This window comes from Athene cunicularia (assembly GCF_003259725.1).
Source record: "Athene cunicularia isolate RWA chromosome 1 unlocalized genomic scaffold, athCun1 chr1_part2, whole genome shotgun sequence".
Lineage (NCBI taxonomy): Eukaryota > Metazoa > Chordata > Aves > Strigiformes > Strigidae > Athene > Athene cunicularia.
This window is the reverse complement of record NW_020799092.1, coordinates 29,230,484-29,243,406: the sequence shown is the minus strand read 5'-3', so window position 1 is coordinate 29,243,406 and position 12,923 is coordinate 29,230,484. Positions and strand designations below refer to the sequence as shown.

General features: G+C 34.7%; 1 protein-coding gene across 10 annotated transcripts in view; it reads left to right on the top strand.

The window, feature by feature from the left end:
- ARNTL2 (aryl hydrocarbon receptor nuclear translocator like 2) overlaps window positions 1-12,923 on the top strand; it is a 68,237-nt gene that overhangs the window by 26,410 nt on the left and 28,904 nt on the right. For all 10 annotated transcript variants that reach the window (XR_003399759.1, XR_003399764.1, XR_003399762.1 and 7 more), the window contains 6 exons: window positions 2,969-3,007; window positions 5,593-5,750; window positions 7,908-7,987; window positions 8,737-8,829; window positions 10,826-10,943; window positions 11,752-11,895. Coding sequence is in view for 4 of the 10 variants with exons in the window: in XM_026861781.1 (XP_026717582.1) it covers window positions 2,969-3,007; window positions 5,593-5,750; window positions 7,908-7,987; window positions 8,737-8,829; window positions 10,826-10,943; window positions 11,752-11,895 (632 nt within the window). In the remaining 6 variants the exon portion in view is untranslated. The remainder of the gene's footprint in view (window positions 1-2,968; window positions 3,008-5,592; window positions 5,751-7,907; window positions 7,988-8,736; window positions 8,830-10,825; window positions 10,944-11,751; window positions 11,896-12,923) is intronic.

The following is a 12,923-nucleotide window of genomic DNA, read 5'->3' as shown; positions in this document are numbered from 1 at the left end:
AAACTAACTAACAGGGTGGATAGGTCCATTTAGTGTTAAGGTTTTATGATATTTCTTTCTAAGAAGATACTCTGACTTGCTTATAGATTTACTAGACTTGTTAGTATTGAAGTTAGGGGAAGAATGGGAACAAATGACAAGTAACAGTTAAAGAAGACAACTAGGGAGGTGAGGGAAAGGTCTCATACTCTCCTAGGACTGGTGCATGGAAATATTTTTTGTCTGTTTAACTTCCGTCAAGTGCTTTTTAAAACAGAACTACCACAACAATGTTAAAATAATGCTATTACATGGTGACAAACCAGAGGTAAGTTTGGCTGTACAGCATAAGTAAACCCTTTGTGTATGTATGTTACAGGATAGTTACTGGTTACATGATTACTTTGTTGTGATTTCTTTTTCTGCACCTGAATACCTTACGTAGAAAATATATTTGTTTATATGTAGCTGTGCAGTATTCTTTTTTTATAAAATAGAATATTTCAGTTGGAAGGGACGGACCTACAGCGATCATCTAGTCCAACTGCCTGACCAATTTGGGGCTCACCAAAGGTTAAAGCATGTTGTTAAGGGCATTGTCCAAATGCTTCTTAAACACTCACAGGCTTGGGGCATCAACTGTCTCTCTAGGAAGCTTGTTGCAGTGTTTGACCACCCTCTCAATAAAGAAGTGCTTCCTAATGTCCAGTCTAAACCTTCCTAGTGCAGCTTTGAACCATTCCCATGTGTCTTATCACTAGATCCCATGGATCAGCACTTCCCTCTCTGTGTCGTCTCCTCAGGAAGCTGTAGAGAGCAATGAGGTTGCTCCTCAGCCTCCTTTTTGCCAAACTAGACAAGCCCAAAGTCCTTAGCCATTCCGCATAGGACATGCCTTTAATCAGCTTTGTTGCCTTCCTCTGGATGCATTCAAGGACCTTAACATCCTTCCTAAATAGTGGGGCCCAGAATCAGACACAGTATTCAAGGCAAGGCCGCACCAATGCTTAATACAGTGGAATAATCACCTCTTTTGACTGGCTGGTTATGCTGTGTTTGATGCACCTGGGGGTGCAGTTTGTCCTCTGAGCTTCCAGAGTACAGTGCTGGCTCCTGTTGAGCCTGCTGGCAACCAGCACCCCCAGACCCCTTTCTGCAGAGTAGTCAGTGCCATTATGTGGCTTATTGGGTAGTATAAAAATCTTTGTTTGGGGATAAATTTTTTGTTTCTTTGTGGATTTTTTCCATCTTATGTCCTTAAAAACCTCTGCTTCCACTTTAGAAGAAATGGGGAAGTATGTTTAATAAATTAATTGAAAAAAATAGAGGGCAAGTTGGTATTCTTTAATTTTTCCTGGTTAATACAGATTCTGTTCTTCTAGTACAAATTAAATATACCTACTTTATAGCCATGAAGTAGAGTTTTACCCTATGTTCATGTAGACAAGGTAGTTTTAATCTAGCTATTTATATCGGTAACAACACAGCTGTTAAGACAGAGGCTATATAAATCCATTGAAGACTGTGACTGATTTCTTGAGCAGCAAATTTGTTCTAGTTTCTTCCCCAAGTGGAGCTCCTGAGGGAGAAGGAGAGTTAGTTAATAGGCCACATGCTGCATTGCAGTTGAATTGTCTCACCCTTACCTCTTCTCTTACAGTCAGACAAGGTAACTTCTATCAGAGTTCATACTATATGCACATTTCCGGTAAAAGTTTGTTTTAAAACGAAAGAAAAATACTAACTAATGTTAACTTGTCGAAATCTGAAACAGTTTCACTGAAGAAAAGTCTCAGGGTCTTGTGAGCCCAAACTACTCCTGTATCTGGGTTTATCAGATTCTCTAGAAGATTTCTGAGTTCCGGTGAAATTCCAGATTGAAGAGCTGGATCTCTAAATAGTGTGTTAATTTGGCTTTGGCTGCTGGATCCTCCACCAGGGTCAGTGCTTAGTTACAGGTGAAAGCAGCTTTTTGGGTCTTTCCTAAAGCTGTAATCTCCAACTGTCCTTCTACTTCCTACTTCCATTTCCTCATAGGAAACAGCTGCTGACTGATTGGGCTGTCTCCTTATAATCCTTCTGGTACGACATACGCCTCTTCTAAAAGGGTTGTAGACTAGCAGGTGTCTCCTCTGCAATGGAGTTTAGAGTACTGCATGAGATGTTTCCACTGCTGAATTAAAAATAGCTGAAGGACTGCTATAGAAATATTAAAAATATTTGTATCAGTTTTTCTTTTAAGGAAAAGAGTAGCCAGTATTCCTATGGGAACTGTCTCTGCAAGTATCAAATTGCTTGTACTGAACTGGCAAGATAACTATTAGGCCATGTTCTGATGTCCTTAATTAACAGATGGTGGTGAAGAATACAGTGATCTTAGGGAAGAAGAAAACATGTTTAAATCATCCTTTATATTTTCCTGCTGCCAAATATTTTCATGATACAGACACTATGATTGCCTTTCATTTACAGTTTTATGACACAGACTTTTCAGTCATTGCTGTATGGTATGGAAAAAATTTTTACCTTTTCTGACCATGTGCAATTAAAATGTATTTTAGGCCTAGTCTGGGCTAGGGTTGCTGTTTTCATCGTTTGACAGTAAGATTTCAAAAATAAAAATAAATGGGTGATCCCTCTTGTAAAAATATTGAATTAAAAAAAAATCAAGCCTGGACTTAAGTTATTTGAGTATTCCATTACTGTTGTGTTCTCTAGGATAAAAATAGCCCTGTAATTATGAAATATGCCTATAATATGCTCACGTAATTGTGAATATTAGAAGTTATGCTTTGGTCTCTTTCTGTTGTGCATCACTTGTTAGATCATTTTTGGCTTAGGAATTTTTGTGGGCTTGTTTTTGTGGGCTTGCTTTTGTTAGAGCCATAGTAAATTTGTAATATTTTCTGTATCGTCTTGAATTCATGGGAGGAAAGAAGTGTCTAGTATTAAATATGCAATGTAAGAATCTCTATCTTGTTTTCTCTAGGAGTGAAGATGATGAACATGTTAAAATAAAAGATTTAAGGTACAGTAAATGTCCGTTTTGCTAGTGAATACTAGGATTCATAATAGTAAAATATGAGTTCAAGTAACATTTGATAAAACTGTTGAATACTTAACAGTAAACTTTTCCTTTCCCTCTGATAAATGTATAGTAATTTTTAGAGCTTCTTTGAGGATTTTGTTTTCTACTAATTCTAATGAAAGCTGTGTTGCGGAATATCTCACAGAGAAAAAGCCTTGCATTAACATTTTCAAGGTGAGAAGTAGTCTCAAGCTGTATATAAAGGGAGGAGCTGATCCTCAGTCTGTATGAATTTGAGAATTGTTTATTTCTAGATTTGTCTACACTTGGAGGTATTTAAAATTTATACCATGTGAAAATGAATACAGCTAAAGCATGACAAAGAATTACTGTTCTGGAACAAGTTTTTGTATAGAGAATTATTCAAGGTTTGCCAGTGCACTTGGAATTTGCATCTTAACTGAATCCAAATTGAAATTCACCTAAAGCAGTAAGATTTGAAACACTGTATGACTGAATGTAGTCATGATTCATCCAAACAAATACTTAAAAGTATGGGCAAAGCACTGACTAAAACCAGAGTTGTTTTAAAAATGTCTTTCATTTGTCATGTGAGCAGAGATGTCAAAGCAGAAATCCTCTCTGTTGTCAAAAGCATTATTTATACAGTATGCTAATAATTATGAAGTGTTTCTGTAATTTAAATAAAATGGAAGAATTTGAAGCATTCCAAAATATATTCACAGTCTTTTTGTTTAAATCCAAAATTCATTTTTGTTTACTGAGTAAAATCTTGCTATACAAGATTCTGTTTTGCACACTGCATTAATAAGTTTCATGTCATATTGTTAATTTTTTTCCTTAAGTTTTGATTCATTAGTTGAAGGAAAAAAATAATTAGAAGACTCTTTGAAGGTTTACTTAACAGTTAACTCCCTCCAGTGTTTCTTTTCTCAAGCTTATTGAGGAATTTGCTTTTCTCCCTTTCCCTTTGTAACCAAGGAATGTAACAGAAGGCTTTTTGAATCATCCAGTCATCACCTGAATTTCTGCATCCACCTGTTCAGGTTTCTATAACTCCATATTGACTTAGAGATGTGGAAGATTGCCCTCTTTCCCCATATGTTTGTATCTGTCTTCCTGAGTTTCACAGTTCAAGTAGCATACACAATATATTACTTGATTGTTCCTATCTGACACAAAGGAAAAGTTGGGTGAACCTGTAGAGTTGAAAAGAGCTGATAAAATTAAATTTTAAAAAAATACTTTAGAGAGAGTAAATGTAATTGGTTGGATGAGTGAACCAGAATTATTTGTGTGGAGAAGGGATTTATTTTTGGGAAAAATACTAAAAATAATAGAAGACTATGTCATTAAAACTGTATTTTGTTCTTTCTTAGCAGGCCAGGTGTAGTTAACTCTGTTACCTTTGATACCTTCTGTTACAGTATGCCTAAGAGAAAGGGTTTTGGAGATGAGTTATCCAAAATTTGTTGTCCCACAGTTTAGTTAACTACCACTGTATCCATTCTCAGTCAGAAGAGAAAATAATCTTGGTTTTAATTGGGTTAGCTTGTCTTCTGGGTAAGGAGGGAATTGAATGAATTCAATTTTTCTTGATCTACTAGAGTTTGTTAGATGGGAGGAGACTGACTATAAAAGCTAGTATACTCCCATAGAAAGAATTAAAGAAAAGGTGATCTGAGATTATAAATATATTTGTTAAATGCACTGTCATGTGCCTTAGAGGGGGTTTTGTGATTAAAACTGTCCAAGCAGAGAAGCTCTCTTTCTGTGGTTGAGTTCTTGGACAGAGGCTTACCAAGAAATGAAACCTGAGATGCAAGGGATGCAGAGAGACTGAAGCCCTTTCTACCACCTTATCAAATGAACGAAGGTGAAAACCTTTCTGAAATGCCTCTGGTGAAATTACATGAGGCATAGCTTTTTCTTTCAGATTCTGCTACATCTCCTATAAGCACATATAAATGTATTGTCGCTTCTTCTGTGTTATGAATAAATGTTTGTGTTCATCTTCAATCTGAGTAATTTTTAAGGTAATGAGGTAAGAAGAAGACATTGCTCATCTCAAATTGTTGTGAGCTTGCATAAGGCAGAGTTAAAAAAAAAAAAAAAAAAAAAAAGGCAGCAGAATGAATACCCCATCTTGGTTACACAGGACAGGTAGAGATAGGGCCAGGGAGCAGAAATGTTTTCCAGTGGATATGGGGCATCAGATGTTCTCTGGTATATGGTAAAGGTGTCAAGGTATTCAGTTGGACATCAAGGGTCACAAGAAGAATTCTTTTATAAGTCTTCATAGTCTCTTGTTCCCACCACATATAACCAAGTTGTGTCTTGAGATATTTTTTTCCCCCTCAGTATTTCACATCATTATTGTGACCATTTCTGCTTTCACTTGACAAGTGAATCCAATTCAGTTGTCAAATACAAGTAGTGTATGAAAAACTGTTTCAGTGCACTAGTACTTCTTGTGATATGTTCCATTCCAAAAATTGAATTGATGGACATTATGGGAAAAATCATATGTTCTTCATCTTTCTTAAAATAATTTTTCTTCTTAGAGAGGCTCACAGTCAAACAGAGAAACGAAGAAGAGATAAAATGAATAATTTGATAGAGGAATTGTCTGCTATGATACCTCAGTGCAATCCCATGGCACGAAAGCTCGACAAGCTTACAGTGTTACGGATGGCTGTACAACACTTAAAATCTTTAAAAGGTGGGTTTTAGGAAGTTAATTCTGAAAATCCTTGTTCTAGCAAGAGTTAGACTGTGTATCTTCTTCGATGTTAAATAAATCAAAGGTCATCTACATTTCCTTGCTGGATTCTGTTCTTCATTTAAATTTACGTCTTTGCAGCTTCCAGAACTTCATTTCTTCTTTTTGCTTAGTATAGCAGAAAAAAGGCACCTTTCAATGTCTGATATTTTCTGTTTGCTGAGGGTATGCCTTTTAGTTGAATCACTCCTTGATTCCTTTCAAAAATTACAGTGATCAAGCAAGTCTGTCTTTTGTTATTTTCCAACCCCCAAATTAAACATGTGTTCTGTATCTCTCCACTTTCAATCATACTTTTTGTAACAGTAATACCTCTGGTGCTGTGCCCATGCCAACAGCTATACTGATAATAGAGAAGCAAATGGTCTTCATACTCCGGTTATTCCCATGTTTGTGATTGCATCAACCCTTTGTCTCTATATTGGCATTTCATATTTATCTGTTGACTTTGAAATTCACAAGCTCATGGAAAAAGACCACTAAACCCCAAAACTAAACAAAACCCCCACACTATCCAACCAAAAAACCCAACTACAGCTAAATTTTGGGAAGGTTTTAAGTTGAAAGCCAAGTTATAAAATATCAAATACTTCTGATGAATTGTTTGTCCTGTGTGCACTGGTAGAGAGCATGGAGAACTCACTTCAGTGATAGGTTAAGTCTTGTACAGTGTAATTTCATAAAACCAAAACCAGCTCAATAAAACTAAAGAAGAAATTGCATGTGGATATAATAATCTTTGAAACTTGTTTTTTCACCTGCAAGAATAATAGTCATAAGGAATGTTGGAAGACAAAACATACTTTAACAGAATGCTTGATGACTTTGATTAAATTGAAGTCTTAAACACCATGAAATATTAAAGAATACCAAGAAAAAGGAGTTATCAAAAATTCATATCCTTAGTCAGCTAGCAAAGTTAAAGTAATCGTTGATTTCAGTGAATGGTTCAGTGTCAGGATCAAACCAGGATCTAGTCTTTTCTTTTACTATTGCTAGGTTTTGAGATGTTTTTTTTCCTCTCCTAAAAAATTTATATACAAATATACATATTGCATAGTCTATCAGCAGCACACAATATTTGTTTTTTTGGCAGCACTGTCTCAGAATAATAATTTGGTCAACTCTAAGCAAAGATGAAACACTGCATTGGAAATAAATTTATTATAAATCTACCTAATAAAACCCCTATTTTAAGTGACAGGAGTGTAAGAAATTAATTATGCTACAAACTTGGCAGTAATAAAATCATACAATGATTTAGGTTGGAGGGGTTTTCTACAGGCCCATTGGCCCAAGCAGGCTGAGAATTTTGTGTAAAGAAATATTATGACAAATTAGCAGGGCAGTAATTGCACTTGCAGTTTAAACAAGCATCTACAAGAAATCCTCAGCTCGAATATTTGTACAAGAGGATATGAAAACTGCACTCCATCCAGCACAGTTACATGTATCTTCAAATATTTTAAGAAAATAGAAGATACTATGTGGAATTATAGTGAATGCTGAAATTTGCTGGAAAGAACAACTTCTGTTTACGTCAAATAATAACTAGAAAATGTGGAAATGCTTATAATGGCTAAAAATTATTTTAGTGTACTTGCCACAGATGCTAGAACAGTAAATAATAGTACATCAGTCTCACTAATTTTAGTGAGGCATTCAACTACAGTAGAGTGTTCTTTGGATTGTTGGATGTATAGTACTAATGAAACATTATGCATGCCAGAAGACAGTTGATAACTTTGGAATTATTCAGATTCAGCAAATGCTAAGGATTCTGAAATAAGCCTGTGAAATGCTTCTCAAAAATTCAGTTCTCATAATATATAATTTCTCTACATTAAAGATATCTGGACAAGTTTTCTTGTTTTATTTTAAGTAAAGGGCAAGAAAAATCTGGTTGTGTGCCCATATTCATTACAAGCATATGTTTAAGAGGTTGTTTTAATTTTTAATACTTTTAGGATTTTTATTTTATTCAGCTGTTGTAGTTGCAAAGAAAATTTATAAAATACAAAACAAGTATAAGTCTGTTTAAAAATAAATTTAAAATATAACTTCTGACATTATGTCTACAAATAATCTGTTTTACAGGTTCCACTAGCTCCTATTCAGAAGTTCGGTATAAACCTTCATTTTTAAAGGATGATGAGATCCAACAGTTAATCCTTAGAGTAAGTGGAAAGAAACTTTCAGTTAAATAATATCCTTATGAAAGCTTGCTGTTAATGAGGTTTTAGTTGAAGAGTGCTGCTTCTTCCCATCTTCAAGCAAGTGCTTTGATGTACTTGATAAGTACTAGTTTATAAACTCTGTACACTATACAGGCTTTTTCATTATGGGGTACAGAAGATGATTTGTGAGCATGGCAGAGAGCAGCCCTTGAAGGGATACTAAATCTGTATACAAACTGCATATTTAATGCATAAAATTTTTTATGTTGAAGTCTGCATGCAAGTATAGACAATGCTTTCAATTATGCATAAATATACTTGCAGTTGTTTGCTCTCCATTTAAATTTTTATGTATTTTGAAAAAGATGCAGAAATAATACCTGAAAGAAAATTTTTCTTCTTTTTTTGACACTTTGTCATATACCTACACCCCTTTACCCTTTCTCATTTGCAACTATTTTCTTTTTCCTTTGCTGCAATAACAGACTTTGCCAAGATCTGTAATATGACTCCCAAGTTAAGCTGTTTTTCAGCTGACTGCCTCTTTTCTCAAAGCTGTGTTTGAGAAGCTTTAACTGTCTGTAGTTGAAGGTCTGATTTGGTCCTTGCAATCTTAATTGCTTTTTGATGTGATTTATAGCTTATTTAATTTTGAAGAATGGGTTTAAAAGTGTGCTTCCTTGTAGTCATCGATATTCGTAATATATTTTAATTGTATGCTTCTAAAGACAGTATCTCTATATTTTCAGGCTGCAGATGGATTCCTATTTGTGGTGGGATGCAACAGAGGAAAAATTCTGTTTGTCTCAGAATCAGTTTGCAAAATACTTAATTACGATCAGGTGGTTATAATTGAGTTTCTTGGTTTGTTTTTACCTTACATTTTCTTAGAAATTTCTAAACTTTTACATTTGATTGTGTATTACTAAAAAACAGTCCTTGTATATAATTTCTTGGAATTTCTTTGATTTAACCTCCTTCGGAGTATGGCTGAATAACATGGAACAAAATATTTACAAGTAGAGTCAGTGATCCTGACCTGAGTAATAGCACCAGTTTTCAACTGATCATCCTTAAGAAAACTGCTAGTTCAAGAGGAAGGAATAATTTGTAGATGTCCTAATTTTTATCTCCAAGAGATTTTCTTTTAAATGGTGAAGTGATTTTGAGGTTTTTTTTTGTTTGTTTGTTTTTAGTCCAAGGAAAAGGGGTAGTTCAGCAGTGAAGTTAATTAAAGCTTTACTTGGTAGTGCCTTTAAGTTTGTATGCACTACATAACACCTTATCCACAATAACTATGCATGCATATACTCTTAACTTGAAGGAAAAACAAGATCATGTGAGCTACTTTAGCCTGTAGAATAAGAGAAATAGGAAAAATATAAGTAACTTCCATTAGTTGACATTTAACATCATGGACAATTACCAGGTAATCAAGGAATGATAACTTGTTCATGTATGACTTCTGTTGCAAAAACAGAGGCTAAACCAGTTAGTGCTTCCATCTGTCTACTTCTGTAACTTTGAAACCATTTGTGCTGTGTTCATTTTCTTCATAGATGGAAGTATAACCAATCTGTTCTATGTTTTGTTTTGTTTTGTTTTTTTTAAAAAAACCCAAACTATATAATTTTAAATTAAAGTGAAATAAATCATGGGAACAAAGCAGATTATTTTTTTAAAAAAAGTTCTTGAGTAAATTTAGTGTAGAAGTACCTTTTAGAGTCTCTCACATCAGACATATACCTACTTTTAGATCTTTGCGATTCCATCGAAAGAGGTTCAGAAAGCATGACTGTAAACCCATAGTTTGTTAGCGTATTTGGGAATTCTTCTAGGTTACGAATCCCATCCTGCAGCCTAATCTGTTTGTTACACCTGTGTATTTTGACAAGGCTGCTATTAGCCTTTCTCAGTGGCACTCAGCATTTTTCCTTTGCATTAGGGGTAGGTGGGGACTGGGCAAATGTAAGAGGCTGTATGTTTAAACTGCTTTCTTAGAAGCTTTTCATTAAACCCATTTCTGACTCTGGCTTATTGGAAAGGTGCTCCCCTTTATGTATGCAGTGATCACATAGCAAGTATCATGGGTCCAAAATGAGTTACAATTTGATTCTAGAATACTGCTTGTCAACATAGCTCCTTTCTACCCATTGATTTAATCTGCTGTGGTGAAGGTAAGCAATGAAAAAAAACAAAATCAGCCCACTTCTGTGACAGTTGCTTCCTGTTTCAAAAGAAGGTGGTGCTGCCTACAGTAGTGCTTTGGAGCGGCAATCAGCAGGTTGAATGGATCCCAGCTAGAGAGATTCCTATAAATATCCCCTGCTAAAGTGATGAAGTGAGCTGACCTCTGCTTCCAGGCAGCTCTTGGCTCAGTGGTGCCATTTTGTCCAATCGAACTAGAGCGCACAGTCATTAGGTAGCATGAATATTTCTTCCTGTTTCCTTACCATCTCACTCCACAACAATCTGTTAGTGGAGGTATTTTGTACATAACCTTTCTTCAGATGGGATCAGGAATAATATTATGTACATAAAACATTTGGTTTTACAGAACTGTTTTTTATTATCCAACGAAATCTGCTATTTTTCAAAGGGGAGGTAAAAAACGATATTTTTAATACCCTGTTTTTATACAAATAATATTAAACAATGGCAAATTAAATGTAGATCAAAATATTGAAGTTTAGAGTAACTGGTATTTGATTTTTTTTTTTTTAATGGTGTAAAAGTTTCTGAGAATATGTGTGGAGTTCTTTTCTAAAACAACATGGTTCTTGTTTCTTTTGGGTTTTTTGGTTGTTTTTTTTTTTGTTTTTTTTTTTTTTTTAATAGGCCAGTTTAATTGGACAAAGTTTGTTTGATTACTTGCATCCAAAAGATGTTGCAAAAGTTAAGGAGCAACTTTCTTCTTCTGATGTCTCTCCTAGGGAGAAGCTTGTAGATGGGAAAAGTAAGTCATAGTTGAATGTACTCATTTTTTTTTAAAGAGATGTTATTAAATCTAGTTATTATGTAGGACATATCTGTGTGTTCATATGTGCATAGATGTACAAACGAGATATAATTCCTGTGAACCAAACATATTTGCGTACTTCTCTGCTGCTTAGAATGCACTTACAATTTAAAAGCTAGCCCAGAAAATAATTTCTTTTAGAGAATACGAATTACTGAAAATTGCATTATTAAAACATTTACCAAGATGTGATCTGATGTTCTTCCTACCAGGCATACTACTTTTTTTTCTTGTATTTAATAGGTCTTGTCAGTACAAAAGACCTGGTGTAGTCAAACATGGGATAAAATACTTCAATATCAAGAATCACTGTCTTCTCTTAAAATGCTAAGTGTCAATCCTAATTTAACCAAATCTTATTTTGTTTACAGCTTTTCTAATATGGAAAGCGTTATGTACTCTGCTGCTAATGACTGTTTTATAGCTGGCTTTTATAAGCATCTTTGCAGGTCTTCATTGTACCAAATAGAAGTTGAAAGTTTATAAAGTATATTTAAAATACCATTTGGAATATCAGTAAGGGTTTAAAAATAGTTTGGCAGTTCTTTTTAATTTTGGAATTTGTGTGACAGTCAGGTTTTCTTTACCCTATTTAAGTTATTAGACTTTTTTTCATTAATTGTAAAATTTAGGCAGCTAAACAGTAAGGAGAACGTTCTGTAAGCTAAAATGAAAAAAAGGCCTTGTACTCTAAAGTTTTATTGTTGGATTTGGTTTCTAAACTACTCTACTAAATTTTTGTAAGCTGGCTTGCAAGTACACACAGATTTTCAAGCTGGACCAGCTCGACTGAATTCTGGTGCTCGACGTTCCTTCTTCTGTCGGATTAAATGTAGTAGGACCACAGTCAAAGAAGAAAAGGAGTGCTTGCCCAACCCAAAGAAGAAAGGTATTTAAACAGTGTAGATGAAGTGGAGGCTTTTGGTCTTGAAATTTGGTATATTTAAGTTCCAAGTCAGTAGTGTGACCCTTGTAGTTATCATTGACTTCACAAAGTAGCTGTAGAGAAGTGTAAATATGTACTGGAGACCATTTTGAAAAACAGTCTGATTGTACTCTTTCTCCTCCCTATTCATTCCCGGAAAAGAGGGAGGGAGGAACCTGAATTACAGTGGCTGTTTAGGAGCGCATGGTCTGTTGTAGTCTAATTGTAGAAGTCTCAGGGAAATTTTAGAAAGCACTGGAGCAGATCAGAAGAATGAAACGAATTAACATATGTCTTGAAGATAACTGTGAATAAGGCCTGCAAAATCTACTGTTTTGAAGGAAAAAAAAGCAAGTAGACCAACTTTTTTTTCTGATGTACTTTGTATTGTGTGTACTTAAAAATATGAATTTTCCTTTTTTTCCTTTTAATAGTAAAGTTAATAAGTGTAATTCCATTAATTTTTCCAGTAATTTTAATTTAGTTCATACTTTGTTATGCTTGTACGGTAGTATATTCTTGTCAGGTTTTCAGTGAATGGATGTTTTTAAAAAGTAGTTTCTAGTTTTTAATACCATAGTATTGATATTTGCAATGGTGTACTGAAATAGTTTGACCGTGAAAAAATCCTCCAACTTTTGTTTTTCAGTGTAACCTGTAATTGTTGAGATGTACCATACAATAGTAAATTTAAAAATAGGTCTCTAATTATAATTAAACAGAATTCAGTCTCGCTTAATGTGCAAACTTACTTAGTGAGATAAAAATTTAACTTGTACAGATGTTTCTTGGGAAGACACCTTGACAATCTGAGAAACTGTGACAAAGTCACAGTAGGATAACTCATTTTTTCATTTTACGGAGTTGATGTATGTTTTCCATAGTTGATAGGTGTCCTGGTTCAGCTAGGGTAGGGCTAAGAGAGAGAGGGGGAAGGGCTCTCCAGCCGGGTTATTAATACCATGCTGACGTCAGGTCCGGGCGCTGGAGCG